The sequence below is a fragment of the Thunnus thynnus genome, chromosome 10, assembly GCF_963924715.1.
Source record: "Thunnus thynnus chromosome 10, fThuThy2.1, whole genome shotgun sequence".
Classification (NCBI taxonomy): Eukaryota; Metazoa; Chordata; class Actinopteri; order Scombriformes; family Scombridae; genus Thunnus; species Thunnus thynnus.
In genome coordinates this window covers 12,642,848-12,665,878 of record NC_089526.1, presented here as the reverse complement: position 1 = coordinate 12,665,878, position 23,031 = coordinate 12,642,848, and the positions used below count along the sequence as shown (strand labels likewise).

The following is a 23,031-nucleotide window of genomic DNA, read 5'->3' as shown; positions in this document are numbered from 1 at the left end:
TGTGCAGAAAGCGAGAATTTTAAAAACATCGGCACTGAACGTAAAAAAATGTCGTTGAATGTATTCTGGGGTTTTGTAGAATCAGCCAGTGTCGATCTTCTTACCTTCCAACAGGGATAGATATACTTATCAAGTAGTTAAACCTTTTCCAACATATAAATCCATCAGACACAGTGAAGCTTCACAGTGGAATTAATTTTCTGGCTACCCTACAAATGTCAATCTAATATTCACTGGCCTTTTCACTCCAGTTTGGTCTCCACCAACAGCTGAGAAAAATATCTGAACCTTTAACTTGATCAGTTGCCCGTCTTCCTCTCAATCTACTGGTTTACTTTGATTTTTCGCCATTTCATGCTAGCCGGGTAGCATACAGTCACCTTACCCAAGCTTGTTTGATGGAAATAGTTTCTAATGGGAGTGAGTAAGAGCTGTTAGACTCAACTTGTCTTTTTTGGTTCAGAGAAACAAAACAATGCGCTAAAAGGTGTGTATAGCTGAAGAGTTTATTGCTATTGATACTCAGTGGGTTTGACACCACAAGTGACCCTTTCACCTTTAAAACGCATCGGCTTGATTCAGTGGTAATATTGAAAATATCTCTTAACCAAAAAAGATGTCAAAGTAGTTTTGTTTGCTGGCTACAAATTCAAAGTGCTGCAACAAATCAAGCTGTGACTTTCTTTTGGTTAAGATACAACATCTTTTTGTGCTTTTCGTAGGACTTCATTTGAACGGCTGTGACAATACACACACACACACACACACACACACACAGGGCTGGTAGGACACCCTCCATCACTGGAGGACAGCAAGACTTGAAGCTGTTTGAGGAGGACAGTGGCAGGGGGCAGAGGGAGTGCGCTGATGGGGGGGAGAGGTTGAATAAAAAAAATTGATCTGGGAATTTAGCATTTAGACACAGTTTACAAAGCGATATAGAGGGGAGTCACGGGAGCAGAGGGGGCCGTGCGGGGGAGGACACTTAACTTTACAATAGGTCAGCTCTGCCTATTTGACTAACTGTAACCCTGTCGTCCTGCTTTGCGCATATACCTCAGAAAATAAACCCCAAATACGATTCTCAGATGCTCCTCTCAACAATCCATCTTAAGGCGAGCGTGTGATTTAGCTGTTTAGACAGGAGCTTGTTTGTAAAAGCGCAGACCTACTAGCAGCACCATCCTCATCTCTTCCCCACATTTCCTAATGCTGTTCCTATTGTCACCCATCCACACTCCAGTGCACATGCACACGCCAAGACGCCCGACAACAACACACACAAATGCACACACATGCACCCTATGTCAAACACACACACACACAGACACAGAGTAACACACAAACTCTGTCCCGCTCGCTGAGGGGGAGAAAAGGAAAGAAAAAAGGAGAGAAAAAAGAAATCGATCGCCGGGGATAGCGGTGCGCGTCGGAGGATCGTATCTTGTCAAAATAATATATTACCCTCATCCCCGCCTGATCGATGCGGTGGATTAGGGACGGAGGGCTCCCTCTCTCCCCTCCTCTCTCTCCCTCTCTTCCTCCTCGGTGCTTGGTGCAGTTTAATATTTACCTCCGTGAAAGAGCGGCCGCGACGGCTCTCAGCCCTAATTGATTCCGACACATGGGGCTCTGTGCTCAGGCTGCGGATGAGAGGGGAGGGCCGACTGGAATGCAGAGGGAGGAAGAAAAAGAGAAGAAAGAAAGAATGAATGAATGAAAGAAAAAGAAAAGAAAGAAGGTATGCAGGGAAAAGGAACTTGAGAGGAAGACAACAGTGCAAACAGCAAAATAGTAGGAAAATGTGATGAATGCATGTGCTTATTTCAAGGAGGGAAGAGACAAAAGACATCAGTAAGGAGAGAGAAAGAAGCCGCAGGAAGGAAGGAAAGTGCAAAAGTGAAAAGGCCAAGCTCAAGTATTCAATTTAAAGATGTGAATGGATAAAGTTTACAGGGGCGATAGAAAGACAGGGAAGAAAACCAGGGAGGTCACAGGAAATATTAGAAAGGTGTAAAATGGAGATAGGAGAGCCAGGGGTAGAGAGAGGGATGGCGATGTATGTAGCACAAATAGAGGGGAGAGGGATGAATGGAATGGCTAGCAGAGAGGAAATGAATCAGGAAGAATGAGGGAAACGGAGAGGAGTAGGTGGAAATGGGACAGCACGTGGAAATGGCTCCGGGAGGGCAGGAAGAGAAACGGAGGGATGAGGGCCGAGGAGAGCAAATGAGAGGGGATTAAGAGAGCGACAAGAAGATGGATAGAAACGGAGGAGTGAAACATGACGGCTGGGATGTAAGAGCGCCAATAAAAAGCGAGAACAGGGAGGAAAGAAATAGGGGGATGATGGAAAAAAGAGCCCGGCGCAGAGGTGACAGAATGATATCAGGTGGGATAGACAGAAAACAGGAGTGATAGCAGAGCGAGAGGCGGGAGGGTGGAGAGGGACCATATTTTCCGTTGAAGGAACTGGCCTGTCATGCTGTTCCGCCAGCGCAGAGCGGCTCTATAAAATACAGGGAGCAGGCGGGTCGTGTCGGGTGACTTATGTGTATATCTAGGCTTTGTCAATATTTCTTTCTGTCTTCCTTCCTCTGTGCTCCCCCCTATTGCTCCCTCACTCTTGATTCTCTCTTTTTCCAACTCCAATTGTGCCTCCATTGTCTGTCTCTCTCTTCCTACATGTGTGTTCGTCCCCGTCAAGCGCTCACTTCTTCTCCGCAGCGGCGACGCTCATCTCCGTCCCTATTTTCACTATGAAGTCAGTGCATATATGCAGTAGGTATAAGTTGTAGAAGTTGTGTGCACCTTTGAGCGGCGTCTTACAAGCCAGACACGACTGTGGCACGATTACTTGAGGACTTGGCAGGCTTCTATCCCCCTGCTGATTCTCCATTATGAGGCAATCCAAGCAGGACGATGAGCCTTGCAGTTAAATTGACATCATTGACAGAACGCCAACACAAATATTCTCATGGATGTTTGTATCATAAAGTCCGTCTCTAACACCAAAATCAAGCAGACAGCCACTGGTGATTTACATCTATCACACCTATCTAGTCCCTGTTTTTGAATTTCACTTTCTGCATGTGTGCACGTATGAATGAATGCATGTGTTTGTGTACGTCTCTCTGTATGAGTACTCCTCCTCTAGTCAGTCTTCGCCCCGGTACAGAAGCACCGGGTGGTAGGCTGATTTATTCATGTGGTCCCAGGGAGGATTGCACCTCCTCTTCCTCATTTGGCATGGTTCAGTATCCTGAGCACAGGCCTGCGGAGACCCGGGTCCATGGGGGGGCAGACATCCTGCAGATACACTGCAATCTACAACTGGTGGACACTCACAAATTACCCTGCTCTACATTTCATGTATATTCATTAAGAAAACATGTCAAAACTTCTCAGAACAGTTTCTGTCTTGGCAAACGTGAGGTTGCCTTTATTTTATGCTTAGATTTTGATTTAACTGATGCCTTGACCACATGTGACTTTCAAGCAGTGCATCAAGTTCAGGTGGTACCTCATCTTGAAATTTGTGAAAACTATAGGTTTTGATTTACACCGTCTATAAAATATCTCTGAAAAAGGCAGGACTCTCACCACAGATTGTGATACGGATCTATCATGAGTCCATGACAACTGAGTGTCACCACGGAAACAGAGAGAGGAAAAGACAAGAGATACAGGACACAGAAGTTGTATTCGAATGAAACAGAACTTATTTATTTTTATAGAATAACCCGAAAATTCCCAATCTATCCCCATGACTTCCTCTGTCTCTGTTTCATTGTTCCCCCCCCCCCCCCCCCCTCAACCCTTTCTCTCTCTCTCCGCTCTCGCTGTGTCTGTTCTTTATTTACACCTCTCCCCTGCTCTCTGCAGTGGCTCAGGGAGCGGTAACAGAAGTGTCACTTGTCATTATTGGTCTAATTCAGTAATCCGTCATCGTGCACTCACTGTATGCAGCGCATTATACGCCGGCACAGCAGGTGTACTACGCACTGAGGTGGAGATTCGATTTGACACGCACACACAGGCGAGAGGGCCGACGGGAGCTGAGAGTGTGTGTATGTACAAGTGTGTGTTTGTGTGTGTGTTAGTGTGAACGTACATTTGTTTGTGGGTTTGTGAGAGAGAGAGGCAGAGGGAAACACAGATAGAAAGATGGAGAGATTGAATTTTTGTGTGTTTGTGTTTGAGTGTGTGTGTTTGTGCACATGGATATATGAGTTGCTGTGGTTTCAATAGAAATGCAGCAGTCCAAGAGGTCTGTGTACTGAGAGGAGACATCAGACACTGGACAGAGAAAGCAGAAAAAGTAGAGACAGAATAGACATTAGAAATCGTACCGAATATGGAAACAGAAGATAAAACAGAAGAGGCAGCAGGAGTCATTTTAAAAAAAAAAACATGTACTTGAGAAAAGTGAACGAGATCCTACAGTATATCATGGAGGATTTATATCCAATCATTTAGAATCTGTGCTTGTCAAACTCATCGTTTGGTGTGTCTTGTTTGTGTTTGAAATATTTTTCTTTGCTTCAAAGTTTATGTGTTTTGCTCATGTGCTGAATCGTTTCATGAATCTCATTAAAGTCAGTCAACGACCAAGAGGGAATATGAAGCTGACTGAAAACAGCTTCAGTACAATACCACAAATTAACTGTATGCATGGGGGTTTTTTTTTTCAAATGTTCTAAATATGGGTTGTTAAGTTGTCAACATATATGGTTCAAGATTTTTATTCGATAGCTCTAATTCTCTGGGTGATGCAGGTTTTACTGCACTACTATCAGTTAAGTAAAGTAGTTCATTAGACAAAAAATATTTCTTATCTTAGGGAGTTTTAGCGAACAAAATAATTAATAAAATAAAACATTTTATGAATAGAAAGTTAGAAATCTGTTTGAAAGACTCTGCTGCTAATTTGATTTCATAATTTGATTAATGACTAAATTAGTAAATTCACACAAGTCTAGTCACGATTTACTGAATGAGTTTTGAAAAGCTATTGAAATTTTGTCATTCCAGTATAAAATGTTTCCTTTACCCTCGAACTGAGCTGCCTGTCTCGGGCCACAACTCATCATTAGATCATGTGATGATTGGGCCACATTGATAATAATGGTCTAAAGGGATGTAACAGGAGGCTTCACTGGTTTCTATCATGTACCGTCCCATTTTTAAAAGACTAACTCACCCTATAGAGGTGGTGGAGTCTTCCAGATCTTTGTTGACCCTAGTGCACATAACCCTCGTAGTTATGGATCCTACGAGGGTTAAGGGAAGAAGAGCTATGATAGGCCTATCGAACCAAAAGTTTGTTGCCAGGCATGAGATTTAAAATAGTTCTGTTTACATACTCGCCATAAGATACTATGAGAAATTGGTTTTAAAATAGTTGAGGTGAGCGATAACTATCTCTAACTGGGTATAGCAGTTGTTTGGGGTTATTTACTTTACTGCAAACAAACAAAGCTCTTATGTCGTGAAAGCTGATTTGTACAGTCCAATGTTCAACCCCTCCAGCCCAAGTGGTGGCGCTATTTTAAATCCAATCTGCTCATTCTCCCAGCGCCAAGTGTCCCATCTCCTTACCAGCAATCAATTGATACCAAAACTGTACATTTCTGTAAATTCAGACAAACAGGCCTCTGGTTTGTTTGTTATATTATTGATGGAGCCCCGGGGCGGCCCATGGCATAGGCGACATAGGCGGTTGCCTAGGGCGTAAAATGTCACTTGGGTGCTGCAAGATAAAGTTTTTTTTGAAAGTGAACTATTATACAAGTCTGGCTGGAGTCTGGCCGTCCGGGGGGGGGTGCACCAATCTAAAATCTCGCCTAGGGCTCCAACACTGTCAGGGCTGGCCCTGATGGAGCCCCCTAGGCAGCAGCAGTCACTGGCCGCACTTCACTCTCAAAGGTCAAAGCTTAGCAGGTTTTGGAGTTCAACAATGCTGAAATACTCTCACATGTCACACTCTTATGTGTTGTAGGGAGATTCCCAAGTCATAAATAAATGGCTCCATGTGAAACGATGGCAAATAAGCAAAATTTCAATTCAGTCTCATTTCCCCTGAGGTTTCCAGATGGAGCCAGCTGCACTGCACTCTGGGTAGGAGAGTTTTTTTTTCTGAACCAGTGTGAAAGGGATGGGGTTTAAGGTTTGTGTAGGTGGAGCTTCCCTTTCTCTCTTTATCAATGGCAATTTGTATGTGAGCGCTCACCTCTGTAGTCCCAGCGGGCACGGAGGATTTCATCAAGTTCTTAACCCCACAAGGCTACAAATCCGGTTACCACTGTAAGTGTTTTAAACTGTTTAAACTATCAAAATGCTCCACACTGAGTCCCAGGCCGTGTACGAGTCACTCCCCGACCACACCAAACCATATGAGTCTTAACTGCATTTACTTTACTTTTTTCTCTCATTTTATTTTTGCTTCATACAACACCTGCCATTTCCACCGTTTTATCAAACTCCATCTCCAAGTCGACTCCAAGGGGATTCAGGGCTATTGGTTTGTGACTAGTTTCAAGTTTCTACTCTTGGTTTTATTGATTCATTTTTATCATTCCTTTTTTCATTAAGAGCAAGTCAGCTAAATATGAGACATTTTTTTATATGTTTGACAATCCTCTAACTTTTTATCTTTGGATTTTATTTAATTTTATTTACAATATGGTCACTTTCTGTATCCGTATTGAATCCCTTGAATTATTGCTGTTGCATTATAACCTAGTTCATTATTATGGATCATACATATTCATAAAAATCAATACAAATAGGTCCATACTATTGCCCCATCCCAAGCTAGACAGGCTATAATTGCATCACATGTACACCATTGCAACTGATTAGCATATAGGATAGGATTACATTTATGGTAAACTGTCCAACTCATCATATAGCTGAATAAATTTCGTAGAGAAGTTTTAGTGAGACTTGAACGACGATTGTTTTATTTCTTCAAGAAAGTGTTTCAAAGTTTAAATTGATGAGATGAGTTCCAGTTGCAAGAAGTGAGGCAACATTGTGATAACTCGGCTGATAATCGTGTCCTCATTAAAACTTTGTGCTATTTTTAGGGAGAGGCTGGCAGGTTGGGAGAATTTTAGATAACTCAGCTTAAGTTTCAGCTTTTTAGAGACATTTACTGTTAGAAAGTATAATAAACTAAACTTATACGTCCTAATAATAGTCTAAAGGCGAAAATCACCATAAATTGCGCAGAGAAATGTCATGTGTATAACGCGTCGGGTGAAATGAGACAGAGAAAGCTGCTTTAAGCTCTTAATTTTAATGTTTCACTGTGCACAGAAGTGTGTAACATTTCAGTCTCTTACCACACTTTGATCAGTGTAGTCTCACTTCTTTCTGAAGCCAATTTTCCCCCTGTTGGATCTCACTTCCTGCACGCAAGGACAAACAAAAAGGGGTGACTCACTGCCTGCTGGTATAAAAAAAAAAAAAAAAACTCACAGTGACCTAAATCTTTCGCGCATAATTGCATAGAGATATGAGTCTATTAGAAAAAAAGCATAAGTAAGATAACTAATTGATTTAGCGAATTGATTTTGTTTTGCGGTTGCTTGCCTGATGATGATCACCGAGTGGAGGTTTATTTTCCATTATATGACTGATCAGAGGCCGCCAATAACGCTCAATGGATCAATAACCTCCTCCTCTCTCCTCTCCTTCCTTCTCCTCCTGATGTGTCCCTAACGAACAACTAAAGTACCATCATACTACAGTAATGATTTGGCCTAAAATATTTATATAAAATCCTGTTTAAAAAAATCTATATTAGCTACTTGTCTGATCATACATTGTTTCTATAGCAGTTGCTTCATCTTTGTTTAAGAGCTTATTCCTACTATAACGTCCTGAAAATGGATGACAAGCACACAATAATTTACCGTTTCTCCCGGAATCAGCTGATTAATATCCACCGTGTAATTATTTGGTTAATGCCAAACATTGTGGAAAGAAATTGGGCGGGCAAAGGACAATATAGTTAAGAAGAGGAAAAGAAGTCGCCAAACTAAGTTTTAAAAAGAGGTACGAGGAGGAAGAGGAGGGAAGAAGGAAGGAAAGCGTTTGAATTATTATCCTGTATAAGCTTGAGTGGACATGAGACAGAGAGCAGGGGGCGATATGGCGATCTGTTGAAGAAAAGATGAGAGGTGAGCCCGAAGGAGAGAGAAAGAAAGAGATATGGGAGGAACTAGAGAGGGAGGGCCGATGATGAATGGATGGAGAACAGGGATGAGAGACGGAGCAGCATGAAAGAGTATACGGTGCGCGGTCCCGCTCCGAGGATGATGAAACGTTAATTAAAGTAAACGAGCTACCTGAGCTCCCCGGCTAACCCCCTGTCACACTCTGTCAGGAGACAGAAAGAGGGAGGGAGGAAGAGGAGGAGGAGGAGGGAGGGAGGAGTAGAGGGAGGGTGGAAATTTGACTGAGGAGGAGAGAAGTTGGATAATCCAGCTGTGGCTTTAGTTCAAGGTTGATTGCTGTCACAGTCTCAGGCGCAGACGCCATACGTCTGCAGACCATGCAGCCATTAACACGGGGTCAAATCATTACATGCTCAGCCTGTATTATACAAGCAAAACACATTTTTGGTACGTTTGGACTTTTACCATCATATTCCACCATGTTCTGCATTAAATTCCTATTTTTATTAGTTGCTTTTTATGCCTTTTATAACAGAAAATACACCGCGGAGAGTTTTCGGTCCATTGAGCTCTCTATTGCGATGACATCAACTCATGAGAACTTCCATAAAATTTTCAAATAAATATCAGAGGCGACTTGTGCACGAATTTGCATCTAGTAGTTATTGCAATATTAACATAATATTTTTAGTTTTACAAAAAAAAAAAGTAGGCCCCAATTTCCGAATCACATCCTTCCAAAATCCCCATCCTCCTCCTGCATATGTCCTCTGTCTATAGGCTATATTTCCCGTTCAGTCCACGCAAGGTTTATCCGCCAAGATCACCTTTGTTTCTTTTTTTAATGCTCATATTCATTCAATTAATCTGGGCTCTAATTCGTTTATATATTTATTTACTCGGTCTCGCTATCACTCTCTCCTTTTTTCATCTCTCTCCAACGATTATCCTGGCGTCTAATTAGAAATCGATGCTGCTGGGCCGGCGGGTATTTGCAATGTGTTTGTGGACGTTGAGAACAATTCCCCGGACAGAAAAGACTGAGAGAAGAAAGAGAGAGAGGAAGAGGAAACGCTACACTACACTGCACTGCACTGCACTACACACACACACACACACACACACACACACACACACACACACATATATATATTCTGACAACCGACTTTACTGCTTGCAGCTATTCTTCTTTCTAAAAAGCAGTGGGCTAAGTAAAAAAAAAATGCAAGGAAAGGAAAAATGAAAAGAAAATCATTTTTTAACGACTGACGCGAGGGATTTCTGCAGAATTGTTGAGGAGTGTTTCCCCGTCTTTTAGGAAAACAAACAAATCTCGAAGTGGAAAAGCACTTTAAATGTGATGGCCTGTGTCTAACCCCAGCCAGTGCTTTGCCAAAAGTCGAAGGAGCCAATTCATCACAAAGTTATAATGTGCAGTCGGCTGTGGAAATTGATATAAATACAAATTATTATTGTTATTGTGATAATAATAATAATTAGAAATTTTGCAACACATCAAGACAGCAGGGATGTTTGACTGGTGGCACAGTGTGTCTGACTGTGTTGTTATGTTGTAACAATACTTCATTCTTTTTTTTTTTTTTGCATTATTAAAAGCTTATATTCTTGCGCACTATTAGCCTATAGGCCTCTCTATGTAACTCGGCATGAGTCGTAATTCATGCATGAGTCCAACTTTAATGTTTTATTTATTTAAATGAGGCAAAAAACTACCAGAAAATTGTTTTTAAAGCTGTTTAGCAGCAGGTCATTAACCTGCATTTGTCCCTTTTTAAAATAGCAGCTGCAGACGTGTGACAGTGACAAATTTTTATCACACTCAGAGTGGACTTTCTTTCTTCATCATCTTCTTTTTCTCTGGATCGGTGTGTGCAGTCGCCGGTGTCTTGTCTAATGTTCACACCGAGCCGGAGTCTCTTCCTCACCGCCGCGTCCCGTGGAGAGGAGTCGGTATATAGAGGCGACGGGTTAGCGCCATTACCGGAGCCAATCGAACCTAACCGGATTAGCAGCTGCCAGATGGGGGGGAAAAAAAGAGAAAGTGTTCCAACCAAGTGAAAAAATAAATAAATGTAGAGAATGAGAGCCTCGCACTTTTATTAGTTCAGCTTTACACCACGGTGTGTTTACCGTCTGCGCCCTGCGTTTTATTGGCTCGCCCCATAATCTGTTTTCCAGATGCTGTTTTCTCTCTGTGTTTTCTGTGTTTATCATCCCAAACGAGATGCATCTCTCTCTCTCTCTCTCTCTCTCTCTCTCTCTCTCTCTCTCTCTCTCTCTCTCTCTCTCTCTCTCTCTCTCTCTCTCTCTCTCTCGCTCTCTCTCTCTCTCTCTCAGTCAGGAAGTGTCATATCGGGAAATGCAGTGTTGGAGTGTCACCCCCCTCTGCATGATGAGGAAAACTGAATAACTTGCTTTTTCTCGTTGTTGCTTCACATTTCGTCAACCCCTGTGATGCTTTACTTGTGCCAAAACCATCAGTCTGGGCTCTCTGGTGTGTGTGTGTGTGTGTGTGTGTGTAGGCTGTGTGTGTGTGTAGTTTTTTGCATGTGTGTCTTTGTTGCTCTGCTGTGCAGTATATAGGACTATCATATTTGAGGCTCCATCCTTGCATTTTCTGTCTGTCTTTCCATCTTGCACGCTCATTAAACGTCCCTCACACACACACACACACACACACACACACACACACACACATACGCTCTCTCTCTCTCTCTCTCTCTCTCTGTCTCTCCCTCTCCTTCTTCTTCTTCCTCCGCGCCTCACGCTCCCCTTGCCCGTGGCTATATGATCGTGAAAAATGTGTTTACAAAACTCGCTCTCTCACAGATCAAACCGTACGGACGAATCAAAGACTTTGGAGAGAGGAGAGAGGCAGAGAAGAAGAAGAGAGAGAGAGAGAGAGAGAGAGAGAAGGAGAGATAGAGAGAAGGGGTATGAGCAGAGGGTGTGTTGAGGCCTTATAATTTTAAAATTCTCTGTGTGTTATTCTCTTTTTTTCCTCCTTGTGAGTGTGTGTGTGTGTGTGTGTGTGTCTGCCTGTATCTCCTTTGGTAATACAATATCTTTAAGGCCCCCAAAACAACTATCTGTGTCTCACAGTTAAACATGAGATAATGCAATATTGATGTCTCCTTGTCTTTGCTATAACGCAATACTGGGCCCATTCTGGCTGGACACACTAACATGGGCCGATAGTGCCCTTGCACTTAAAAGAATTACTGTGATCCTGCAATAAATTTTAGAGGGATGCTACACAAATATCAGGTCCCTAAAGGAATATAGTGGAGTTAGTGGAACCATAGGAGATAAAAATACTTCCAAAATAGCATCAAGCCACCTTTCAGACTAAGTGAGACACACACAAAAAAAAAACAGATTGGACTTTTTGTTTTGTGAGAGTGAGTTGCTTCTTTATGCGTTTGGTTTTTCAAAAGAGCAATTATAAGATATGTTTTTCGCAGGTGGCCCCAATTTAAAGTGACTCGGTAGATTGAATCCTCACAGTCATGGGGACTGCTCCGTATTGTGTTAATCAACCAGAGATTGCCTTCTTAAGGTTTATCAATTGATTGAATTTTCTTGCTTTTTAGTTCCTCTTTTCTAATATTTCTTAATGCCAGACATTGAGTGGCTGTCACCATCTTGATAAAGGTTGATGGACTGTGAAAACACCAGGGACAGTGATGGAAATAAGTCCAAGACTTTATTGCTCTATCGATGACAAAGTCTCTCATGTTGTATTTTGTAAATACAACCAAGCTGAAAACAACTAAAAAAAAAAAAAAAAAGGGCAGTTTGTTAGAACTCCTAAAAACACAATTAATGTGAGATTTTGTCATTCAAAGAAAAGACATTGCTTTTGTGATTTAATTGCAGCCTCTTAAGAGAAGTTTCAGGCTGCACAAACAGAGTTGTGAGGACTTCTGTGTTTAAATAGAAGGATCTTGCCTCGGTTCGTGTGTGTATTTTCATCGCAAAAGAGAGAGACAGTGATTGACCTCACTCTAGGTTTATGATAGGGGGTTTCATGGGTTTGTATGCAAGACAGAGGACAGAGTGTATAAAATATAGAAGGACAGGAGGAAGACATAAAAAAAGATGATCAGTGGGACACAAGGAGAGCTGAGGATGAGGAGTGTCAGTTTGAAGCTGGTGAAGGGGGTGAGGAGGAGGAGGAGGGGGTGGTGGGGGGGGGCAGACAGACAGGCAGGGGGAGCGATTATAGCAGGGTTTATGTATGAGCTATTGATTGAGTCGGTGGTGACTTCTTGAGTGGTTAATTCGGGAAGTGAGAGCGATAGAGAGAGTAACTCACTGACCAGAGAGGGGAGGGAGGGTGAGTTGAGGGGGCAGTGGGGGCTTGGGGGGCGGGGGGGGGATAAAGACAGAGATAGAGAGAGCGTGATGAGGATGAGTGGGGAGAAAGAGAAGTTCCTTTCCTCAGGTGAAATCGTGAAAGACAAGATACTGTTTAGGGAGGAATTATGCTGTGATTCTTAGTGACTAATAAAAGCGCTGTTAACCCTTGTTTTTAGCTGAAATCTGCTTTATTTCTTTGTTTTTTAAATATTAGTAACCTATATTTTTCTTCTTAATTATTCAAAATCCATTATGCAGAAAAGTTTCCCATCACCAAAAACTGGGCTTGCACATTTAATAAAGGTGACTAAATGTATATAAATATATAGACTAAAATGACCATCCATCGAAATATTCCATGATTCAGTTGTCATATGGGCTATGTATCATCAAATATATACTCATTTTGTTAACCAAAAAATCATTTCAACAAAGAAAAATGTACAGTTTGTTTTCCAACATAATGACATTACTTATATTTTGGGTCAGTTAGATCCCAGAGAGGTCTCAGGAGCAAACTGTGAAAGAAAATCCCAATAAAATAAATCCAATCGGACTTATTTGGGATTTAGAAGGGTTGCGTAAAAGCACCGTCAACACCAGTCATAGATATAAAACATGAAAATACATTATATATAACAACCGGGTCTCTTGAGACCAAAAAGTAAAGGTAATGCATCATTTTCTGTCACAGACTCCTGAAACGAAAAAAAAATCATTCAGAATCAAGGTGATAAAATGATGTTAAGTATGTTTTTTTCAGCTGTTAAAGAATGCCCCAAACACAACATAAACAAAACAACAAACAAAAACATAAACAACATTTCTGTAATATTCATACTGTGGGTAGAGGTGCATTTATAGTGAACTTATAGCCTCTGTATCACTATTATTATCACTACAATGTTATTTTGGGGACTTGCATACATTTATAGTTTCCTTGCAAAGCTCATTAATTGTTCTACAATCTGCTGTCCATCCTAAACAGACTTAGTTTCATTTTAAAAACTATTTTGTTGTGTCTTTCTAACTGCTCTTTTTCAACATTGCAGCAAATCACCTCCTCTGTTCCTCACATACACACACACGCGCGCGCGCACACACACATATCTAGCCTAAACAGGCATGCGCACGTTCACACACTTCGTTCTCTATAGGCGTGTTGAGCCCATAGGACACTCATCTGCTCCCTGGAAACAACAGATGGTTCCCTTTTTCTCACTGTATCACCTTGTCTGAGGAAGTCAAAATTAACTGCAACAACTTGGACTAGGAAGCAAGGTGGTGTTTGCGCGTGCGTGCGTGTGTGTGTGCGTGTGTGTGTTTGTATGGTGAGTTAAGAGAGTGGAGAATATCTGTTATAGCCTATAGATTATTATTCAAAATGTGTCCAATGCATAGGCTCATGCGCCAGTAGTTTCGTTAGTGATGCATCTCGCATGTAGTTTGTTTGCTGGTAGGATATCCTGCAGTCAAATTCCCTAAAAGCTGTTGGGTGCACGCGCGTGTGTAGGCTATAAGTGGGTTTTTCATGTGTGTGTGTGTGTGCGTGTGTGTGTGTGAAGGTCAGCTCGCCGGCGCAGTTTCTTTTCCTATTTCTCTTCCCTCTCGCGCAGGTTTTGATCTCTCAGCCGCGAGATCAAAGGCGCTCTCTGGCTATTAGTCAGCGCGAGCCATTGATCCCTCATCGATCCACGCGAGACACAGCCGCCCCGTGAACACCGCGCGAGGCTCCCCAAAGCTCCTCCCGCGCGTCGGGAGAGAGAGAGGGAGAGAGAGAGAGAGAGAGAGAGAGAGAGAGGGAGAGAGAGCGCGAGCAGGAGAGAAGAAGAACGCAAAGGAGGGAGGTGTGTGTGTGTGTGTGTGTGTGTGTGTGTGTGTGTGTGTGTGTGTGTGTGTGTGTGTGTGTGTGTGTGTGTGCGTGTGTGTGTGTGCGTGTGTGTGTATTTTTCTACTGGCGCGGGCAGAGCCAAACTCGAGCTTTTTCTTTGCCGCGGGACATGAAACAATGAGGCTCGAGCCGGTTTTAATAAAGCGCTCTTTCCCTCCTTTCAACTCTGGCGCGAGGCGGACGAGCCGGCAGCGGAGAGCGATCGATAATTAATGACGATGAATAATTTAACCCTATCGATTGATACTTTTTTTCATCCCTTTTCCCCTTCTTTTTTCCTTATTTTCTTAAGGCCGACGTTCCATACCATACTAATACCGTTTTCACGCGCTCACATCCTTATCTCCACTCACCTGTTCTTAAACTTGTTGGAGTTCTCCGCCTTTCATGAAAGTCTGAAAAAACATGTTTCCTTATTTATCAGGAGCAACTGTAGCCTATTTATGACCGCAGCAGCAGTCCAACTTCATATGGCTGCTGTAGGGATCACTAAAACTCTAAAACTTCTCTTCTACCAGGCCTTTATTAACAAAATCAATCTTTTAAAAGGGTATGGTGATGTCCTATATTTTTCTTATTGACAAGAAATTCCACGGAAGATAAAAACTAACAATGAATTGTGCCTATTAACAAGTTATTCCTCTCCATAGACCTCTATGGTTGCCCAAAAACTACACACTGTCGAACTGAGTGAGATGTTCCTTCATTACCATGAACACAGCCACTTTTATTCTGAGATGAAACCACTCAAATGCTCACTAGAGCACCAGATGTGTATTAATCCATGACTGAAAATAGTCCCCAACAAATGCACTGTTTATTCCTGTTAGCAAACTAGAAATTCATTAGCCTTTTTAAAAGAAAATGAAAGTATATTTGAAACCTGTTTTTTTTTAATAATGTATCTTCAGTAGGGACCAATGGGCTTGGAGCTGAAGGTCACAGACAGGCTGGGGAAGTCGGAAAGTATTGAAAGATAAACACATTGTTGGTTTTGGTCTTTACGTGGGAATCATTGACAAGAAGAAAAATATAATGCAACACCAGCCTAATAGTTATGGGCGTAGTTATTGTCAGTTATCATATGGCTGGATTTTTTTTAAAAACATACTTCCTGACCCATTTTCTTCACTTTAAACAATGAATATTTGTTTCACAATCACCATACCGGCTCATAAATGTACAATACGTTTCAAACTGAATTTCACTGAGTGATATTCTGGTTCGGCGGTGCTGTCAGGTGATAGCCTATCTCAGTGTGAAGGACTCAGCATTAGCTTTGCCCCTGCAGTGTGGAGTAATGGGTGCTCCGTGGGAGAACAGGCAGAGTCGCAGAGCCTCAGTACTCCTGTAACTATACATCTTGGTTAAATACACTGACAGAGCTGCACTGCTGCCTGTTCCTGTTACAGCGGCTGCACTGATTTCTCACTTTTTCATATGACAGTATATGATGGTTATATGGAGTTCAAATGTGGAAATATAGCGGCTATGAAAGTCACAATATCACCACTAAAGTGTTCATATATCCACCTTTTTGACTCTTAAACATTGTAAAAATAAAACAGATTATAGTGTTTTCAACAATCACTGTTTTAATCCAGTAGTTTTGAGTGATTTATTTATTTATGGATCTGCAAAAGGTAACACTTCTTTCCAACATGACCCCAGAACTGTTAACAGACACACATAAAACATGTAGCATAAAACTATACCAATGCCTACTTCAATGCCATATATTTAATCCAGTATATTCTCATTTTAGTTTGTATAGAGCTGAAATGATTAGTCGATTAATTGATTAGTCGATCGACAGAAAATTAATCAGCAACTATTTTGATAATTATCGTTTTGAGTCATTTTTTTTAAAGAAAAAATACCAAAATTCTCTGGTTCCAACTTAAATTTGAATATGTTGCGGTGTCATTTGTCCTCTATGATAGTGAACTGAACAGCTCTGGGTTGTGGACTGTTGGTCGGGACAAAAGAAGACATTTTAGGCTGCATCTTGGGTTTTGGGAAACAGCGATTGACCTTTTTCATCTTTTACTGACATTTAATTAACCGAACAAAATCGATTAATCAAGAAGATGATCATCAGATTAATCTATAATGAAAATAGTATTCAGTTGCAGCCCTAACTCTGTATAATATCCTACAAAAACCTCAATATGACAGCTCTATTTTTGCAAGAGTTTCACAAATCAGTTTACTACAAGTACACCCAGTTGATTAAGTTTTGGGGGGTTAAAGTTAAGTAAGATTATTTTCATTAGGCTTAGGGGAAGTTAATTTGGTTGAGGATAAGGTTGTAATGTTAAGGTTTTCGTCATTGTTTCTCTTAGTTTAATGAAAATCCGCAGGGTCTAAAAGTTTTGGGACTGTTCCATTCTTACTTACTTATCCTAAACAGTAGGATTTTTTTGTGGGAAGATGAAACTAGATAGACTTTCACCAGTATATTACATGCAGTGTTTTTTTGCATGCAAAATATGTTTTAAAAAGTCTGATATAAAACAACTTCAAACCAAAACAAAGATAAAAGATTCATTATTCATTATGCAGGAGCAAGTGTAAAAGTTATTTCCTAATTAAGATAAGAAATGTAAGGAAATGAGACCAATTATAAGCCACTGTAGTAATAAAATTTGATTCAGTGTTGACTTTTCTCTTTAACATCAGGATGGACAGGTTCTTTTTCCCTCATCCTGGCCAAACCCCCCCTCTTCCTCCCCTCCTCCTCCTCCTCCTCCTCCTCCTCCTCCTCCTCGTCTCCTCTCTCTCCCCTCCTCGTTTCTCCTCTCTCCTTCTTTCCATCTCCTCTAACAAACCCATAGCAGAGTCCCTCTGTTCTTCCACCCTGAGGCTGACCAGTGTGTCAGAGCTAACCAGGGAGAGGAACAGAGAGAGAGGGAAAGGCAGAGATAGCGGGAGAGAGGCAAGCAGAGAGAAAGAGAGAGAGTGAGGGTTCAGTTGGGCCTTTTTCAGGGGCAACCAAAAAAAGGAAGATGAGACAGATGTACACAGTCCGTTTCATCTAGTGGAAAAAGAAAGCAGGAGAGGCCAGACTCTTCATGCCTCTCATATTTTTCTATCTTTTTATATCATGACCCATCACTCTTTCCTTCTTTAGACAGCACTGGAGACATAATGTTGCCTGAATGTCAGGCTGCCCCCCTTTCTCCCGCTACCCCAGTCACTCTGTAGAATTTCAAAACATAGTTGGTACCACAGAGTATTCCTCACACTGTTTCCTTTTCACTCCCGTCAGTGGCCCACTAACCTTGGCTCCACAAGTTACACCAGTTCTGCTGACGGGCTCGGGCCTATGGATTACCAACCTTGTTGCAAACTTGCATCAGTGTGGATCAGTCTCTCCTTTTTTGAGGGGGGTTGATGTTCCAAATACACAACCATGATCTCAATTGATAACTGATGTGACCTGACTGATCTCTTCCAAACATATTTAGAGTAGTTTTGATTTGTCTCTGCCTGGACAAGATGACTGAGAGTCCATAACGAGGCTCGAACATCAGCAGATAGAACCTGAGCCTCATGTTGCATCAGGTTTGTTGCTGAAAGTAGTTGCTTAAATTTGATATGATTGTGCACATTCTTTAGAAGACCTTTAATCTTGACCTTATCCTAATTATGAATATATTTAATGCAGCTTTCTTCTTCCTCTTTTTGTATTATTCCAATCAGCAAAAATTACATCTGAAAGTTACTTAAAACAAGCAAGCAAACTTTATTTCTATTGTACTTCGCAAAACCAAAGTGACAATGTGCTATACAGGAGAAACTCAAAAAGGAAAAGAGGGCGAGGGAGAAGACAACATATGAAACAAGGAGAAAGACCACAAAATATAAAGTTATAAAGTCAAGAAAAAGCCAAAAAAAACAAAAAACACTGGTTTGGCTGCTCTGAGTTTGTGTCCAAACTCTCTCCCTTGTTCACTAATTCATTACTCCCTATATAATAAACACTCAATAGTTTATTCTGTAGTGAGCAGTAAATTAAGATTTTGGTCACTAAGTCTTATAAATCATCAATTCAGCTGTCTGTGTTATCACAGACAGCTGTAAATTCATGCAAATGTAATTTTTGCATCTATAAATACAGCACACTGCATTGTGGGATTGTTAGCAGACAGTAGTGTTTATGCCGTGGACACATTTTTTTTTTTTCATTCTGTCTGAATTGTTGAGGGCGCTACATAAAATGGTGAACAGTAAATAGAATGCACTATATAGTAAATGAGGGAGCGATATCGGGTGTTTGAAAGTCGAGCAGAAGCAACAACGGCAAAAAACACGATCACCTTTCAGCCTTGACCGGCCTTGACCTCACACAAGTGTGTTTGTCCTTGCATCTTTCTAGAGCCCTAAAGACACAGGAAAAACCTGTCCCTAAAACCACCGCACTCTTTCAACAGTTGACTGGATTATCAAAAAGCCTCTGACTCATCAACACACCGGAGGGTTTGCAGCAGGAATGTGTGTTTGCTAAAGGTAGTGTAGGCCGACACTCCACAACATGTGGAGGATCACAACTGTGGTTTCCTTTGAACGGCGAATGCGCTTTTGTCAAGATTTAACTGTGCACAGTGACTCGGTGCCCCTATTGTATGTGTTTACTATTGTCACTTGTAACTGTGTGATCCATCATCCACACTGGGTTTTTACAGGTGGCTTTTTGTGGGAGAAAGGTCCTTTTGTTCGTAGTGTTGTGTCCACAGTCGCTCTGTGCAAAATGAAATGCATTTGTGTTTTTGTCTGCGCACATCTCTGTGCTCTATCAGCACACCAGCATCTTTAGTAAACAAAGTGCATTCTCTCTTTCAGCTCGGTGAGATGTGTGTTAGTGTGCCTGTATTGATTCAGTCAATATCTATGGGCTCCATGTCTTATTTTGTGTGCAGCCTCTCACTGTGTGTCTGTGTGTGTGTGTGTGTGTGTATCAGCTACCTGAATACCTGCGTATTTGTGCCATATCTGCTTGAGTCTGTGTGTTTACTGTGCATGTACAATCCATTACAATCTGTGAGCGTCTGTATCTGACAGTCTGTGCATGCATGTGTGTGTAAGAGTGTGTGCGTACGAGGAACAGTATTCCCTGGGCTGCTAGTTATAATGTTTCTGGGGGTGATGGGGGGAACTTGAAAGCCCTGCGCTGCCCAAATCAAAACTAACAAGGAAATGATGGGGGCTCCTTTATCTCCTCTCTGGCCTGGGGGGCCGAGGGGGGCGAGAACGGGAGACTGGGGAGGGAGAGAGGGAAAGGAGGAGGAGGGAGGGAGGGAGGGAGGGAGGGAGAGAGGGAGGGGAGGAGGAGGAGGAGGAGGAGGTGGGGGCAGCCTGGCTTCCTCTTTGATTTGTAAAAAATGCATTACCTCCGAAATCAAACGGAAAATTACTGCGCCGAAGCAAAACACACAGAGCAGGAGAGAAGGAGCAAAAAAAGGAGATGGGTGGGGCGGGAGGGAGAGAAGACAGTGGATAGGTGTGTGTGAATAGAAAGGAGGTGGGAAAGAGGAAAGGAGGATTCACCTGCATAGACGCGCTGTCGGATAGAAAAAGGGAGGATGGGTATAGATTTGAGGTGGTGTGTAGGTGGTATGAGAGAGACCCTGACAGATAGGAGAGCACATATATATCATCTTCGGAGAGAGGACTAGCTTATACATGCTGTGGACCACGAGAGTATGGCAAATGAAAGAGATGATGCAGTATTGATGACCTGTAGCCCACAGGGAAGAGGAAATTTATAGATTACTACCTCGAACACAAAGAATATGTTATTTTTTAAAGACTTATACCAATCTCTGCAGAGGCCTTCAGTCAGATGTACAGGTTAGGTAGCAGCATTTTAATGGAAGGACATGCGTTTTGAAATAGAGCATTGTGTGAAGGCCATTACCGATACGCTGAATACAAAATGATCTCTGTTACAGGCTACGTGTTGTATAGTTTTGTAGAAGAAAAAGTCCCAGGTGAAAACGAGTAGCTTTTTTTTTTTTTAATCACCAAGTTATAGCTGTTATTTGAACCTTTACGATAACTTTAACTCATCATGGGAAAAGTGAGCGCAGGCAGAGACACAAGACAGAGAGAGAAATAAGGAACGATAACATGAATGATAAAAAAAAATGAGATAGGATGAATGCCAACTCTATATTTGAAGACAGAAGGAGCAGCTTGAAAACAAGAAAGATAAAGAGAGAGAGGAGAGAGCAAGAGGGGCCACAATCCAAAGGCTAGGAGCAGGGTGAGAGCGAGCGAGCGAGAGATAGATGGAGAGAGTCGGTCAGAAAGAGAGAGAGAGAGAGAAATGCCTGGAGTTAGCAATAATAATTTATACAAACACACCTTAATAATTCACGTTCCATTTCAATGCTGGAGGGAAAATCCAAAATTCACAGAGCATAATTAAATAGAGGCAGAGAGTGAAGGGAGAGATAGAGAGACCAGCATTAAAGAAGCCAGTGTAGCAGCAGGGTATCTCTTCCATCTGAGCTTTGTAAAACAACCCTGATGAAACTGTGATATCCAAACTAGATCCCATCTCATAGTCCCCTCGCTCTGAAATCTCCTTACATACAACTGTCAGCAGATGTCTATATGCCTTTATTTAGGAGACATTATGAATATTGTTAGCTGTCATTTAATAAAGCAACCAACCCCTTCCTCACAGACGATTGTTTATAACCCGTTCAGATCACATGCTGGCATATAAAAGGAGCACGAAGCAATGCGATGGATTGAAAATCAACAGTTTGTTTTAGACTTTCACTCAGGGTGCTGCGTTGTGTTTTTAAAAAATGCAAAATGACAAGTGAGAAAAAGAAACATATCTCTCTTATTACAGATTTGAGTCAGTAATTATTGCCAGTGAGAAAAGTAAATCACTGTTGTTGAATTCAGCTGTATATTTTGGAAATGTTCACTGGGCATCAGCATAATATTTGTTGACTCTTTTTCAAATATTATTTAAAAAACTATGTGGAATGTAACCAAGTACATTTACTCAAGCACTGTCTTTAAGTATAGTTTTGAAGTTCTTGTACTTAATTTGCATATTTCCGTTTCTTCTCCACTGCATTTCAAAGAGAAATATTGTATTTTTATCTGACGGCAAGAGTTACCGGCTTATAAACTATGACTCATTGTTATAGATTTTTAAAAAAGTAATTAGAATTATCTTCGTCTTGACCAACTGCAACAATAAAATGTGACTTACACGTTAATGCATCAACAATATTAATCAAAAAACTATGTAAGACTTACAGTGGCCAATGCAAAACTTAAAGTACATTTATCTGATGATACTTTCATACTTTAAATGTTTGGATTGTATTGCAACTTTTACTTAAGTAAAGGTTTTGAATACTTCTTCCACCACTGATATTTAACGGTGTGTCATGCACATACACAAGTGCTCAGACCACACGGACTCATAAAACACCAAATATACAGTTTCAGAACATAACTTCTTAGATATGCAAACAAAGAACTTTGACTTTGCTGTCATGAAAAGTTGTAGCCTTTAAATCATAATATGGTACAAAAACATTACATTGACTTTATCTTCAAATCCACCAACATAAACCAAATCCTTTCCTTTTCTAGAAGACCTTTATGTTTCGATAGCTAACGGTAGCGTACCTGGCCGTAACTTTGCACACAGACATCTTATTGTGTAGATAACTTATTGTGTAGTTCTTACTTCTTAAAACTCCACTCAGGAATAACCAAGCCATATTATATATTAAAAAGTCTTATTTTTTAATGTGTAATGTGGCTCAGTTTTGACTTGGTTTTCAAAAGTGTATTTAATTCCTCCCGTTCATAAATACACTACAGGGATGTCCACCATGTTGCATCAGACATAGCCTCAGGTGGCCACACAAGATCACATCCATCAAACACCTGATCTCTACCAAAGACATATGAAACATAACCTTGCCATATTTCATATTGATTTAAGGTATGTTTTTGAACCCATGTTGCGCCCTTAGACCCTTATGCAATACCTCCATTTTCAGTCTGACTCAAGTAAATTTTCAACAAAGTTTACACTCTTCAACTTTGGCTTCAACTCACTGAAATAAACCAACTGAGTAGTTGACTCCGACTTTGGCAAATCTGTACAAGTGAACATGTTTTACTGACTCTGTCTTTTCCCTCTTTCTCGTCTGTTTGCTTTGTTTTAGGTGTTGTGGAGGCATGGACTGTAACTGCGTCAGTGATCTGTTGCTCCCCCCGGTGCCTGCGCTCTGGACGCCAGGTCAGTCCCAACGTCATGTTCAACTGACTGAAAACAAGAAGCCCCTTTTTAACCTTGCATCAGGTTTGCCTAAAGTCATGTACTTTATAACATAAAAATACTCACTACACATTTATCTAAATGTCGACCCAGGTCATGTGTGTAAATTTGGTGAAACTGGTTATCCGAAATAAGCAAATACAGTTCTGATAAAATGTATGAAAGATCACCACCATCATCATCTTGAAATTCATCTCAAACATTCAGCTATTTGAAAAGATTAACCACACACACGCACATTACTA

General features: G+C 41.3%; 1 protein-coding gene across 8 annotated transcripts in view; it reads left to right on the top strand.

The window, feature by feature from the left end:
• Nucleotides 1–23,031, top strand: part of erfl1 (Ets2 repressor factor like 1) — a 94,795-nt gene that overhangs the window by 62,741 nt on the left and 9,023 nt on the right. For 7 of the 8 annotated variants that reach the window (XM_067601023.1, XM_067601025.1, XM_067601026.1 and 4 more), the window contains one exon: nt 22,674–22,810. In XM_067601023.1, the coding sequence (XP_067457124.1) occupies nt 22,687–22,810 (124 nt within the window). In that variant the 5' untranslated portion in view covers nt 22,674–22,686. The remainder of the gene's footprint in view (nt 1–22,673; nt 22,811–23,031) is intronic. The other variant, XM_067601030.1, reaches the window with a different exon arrangement.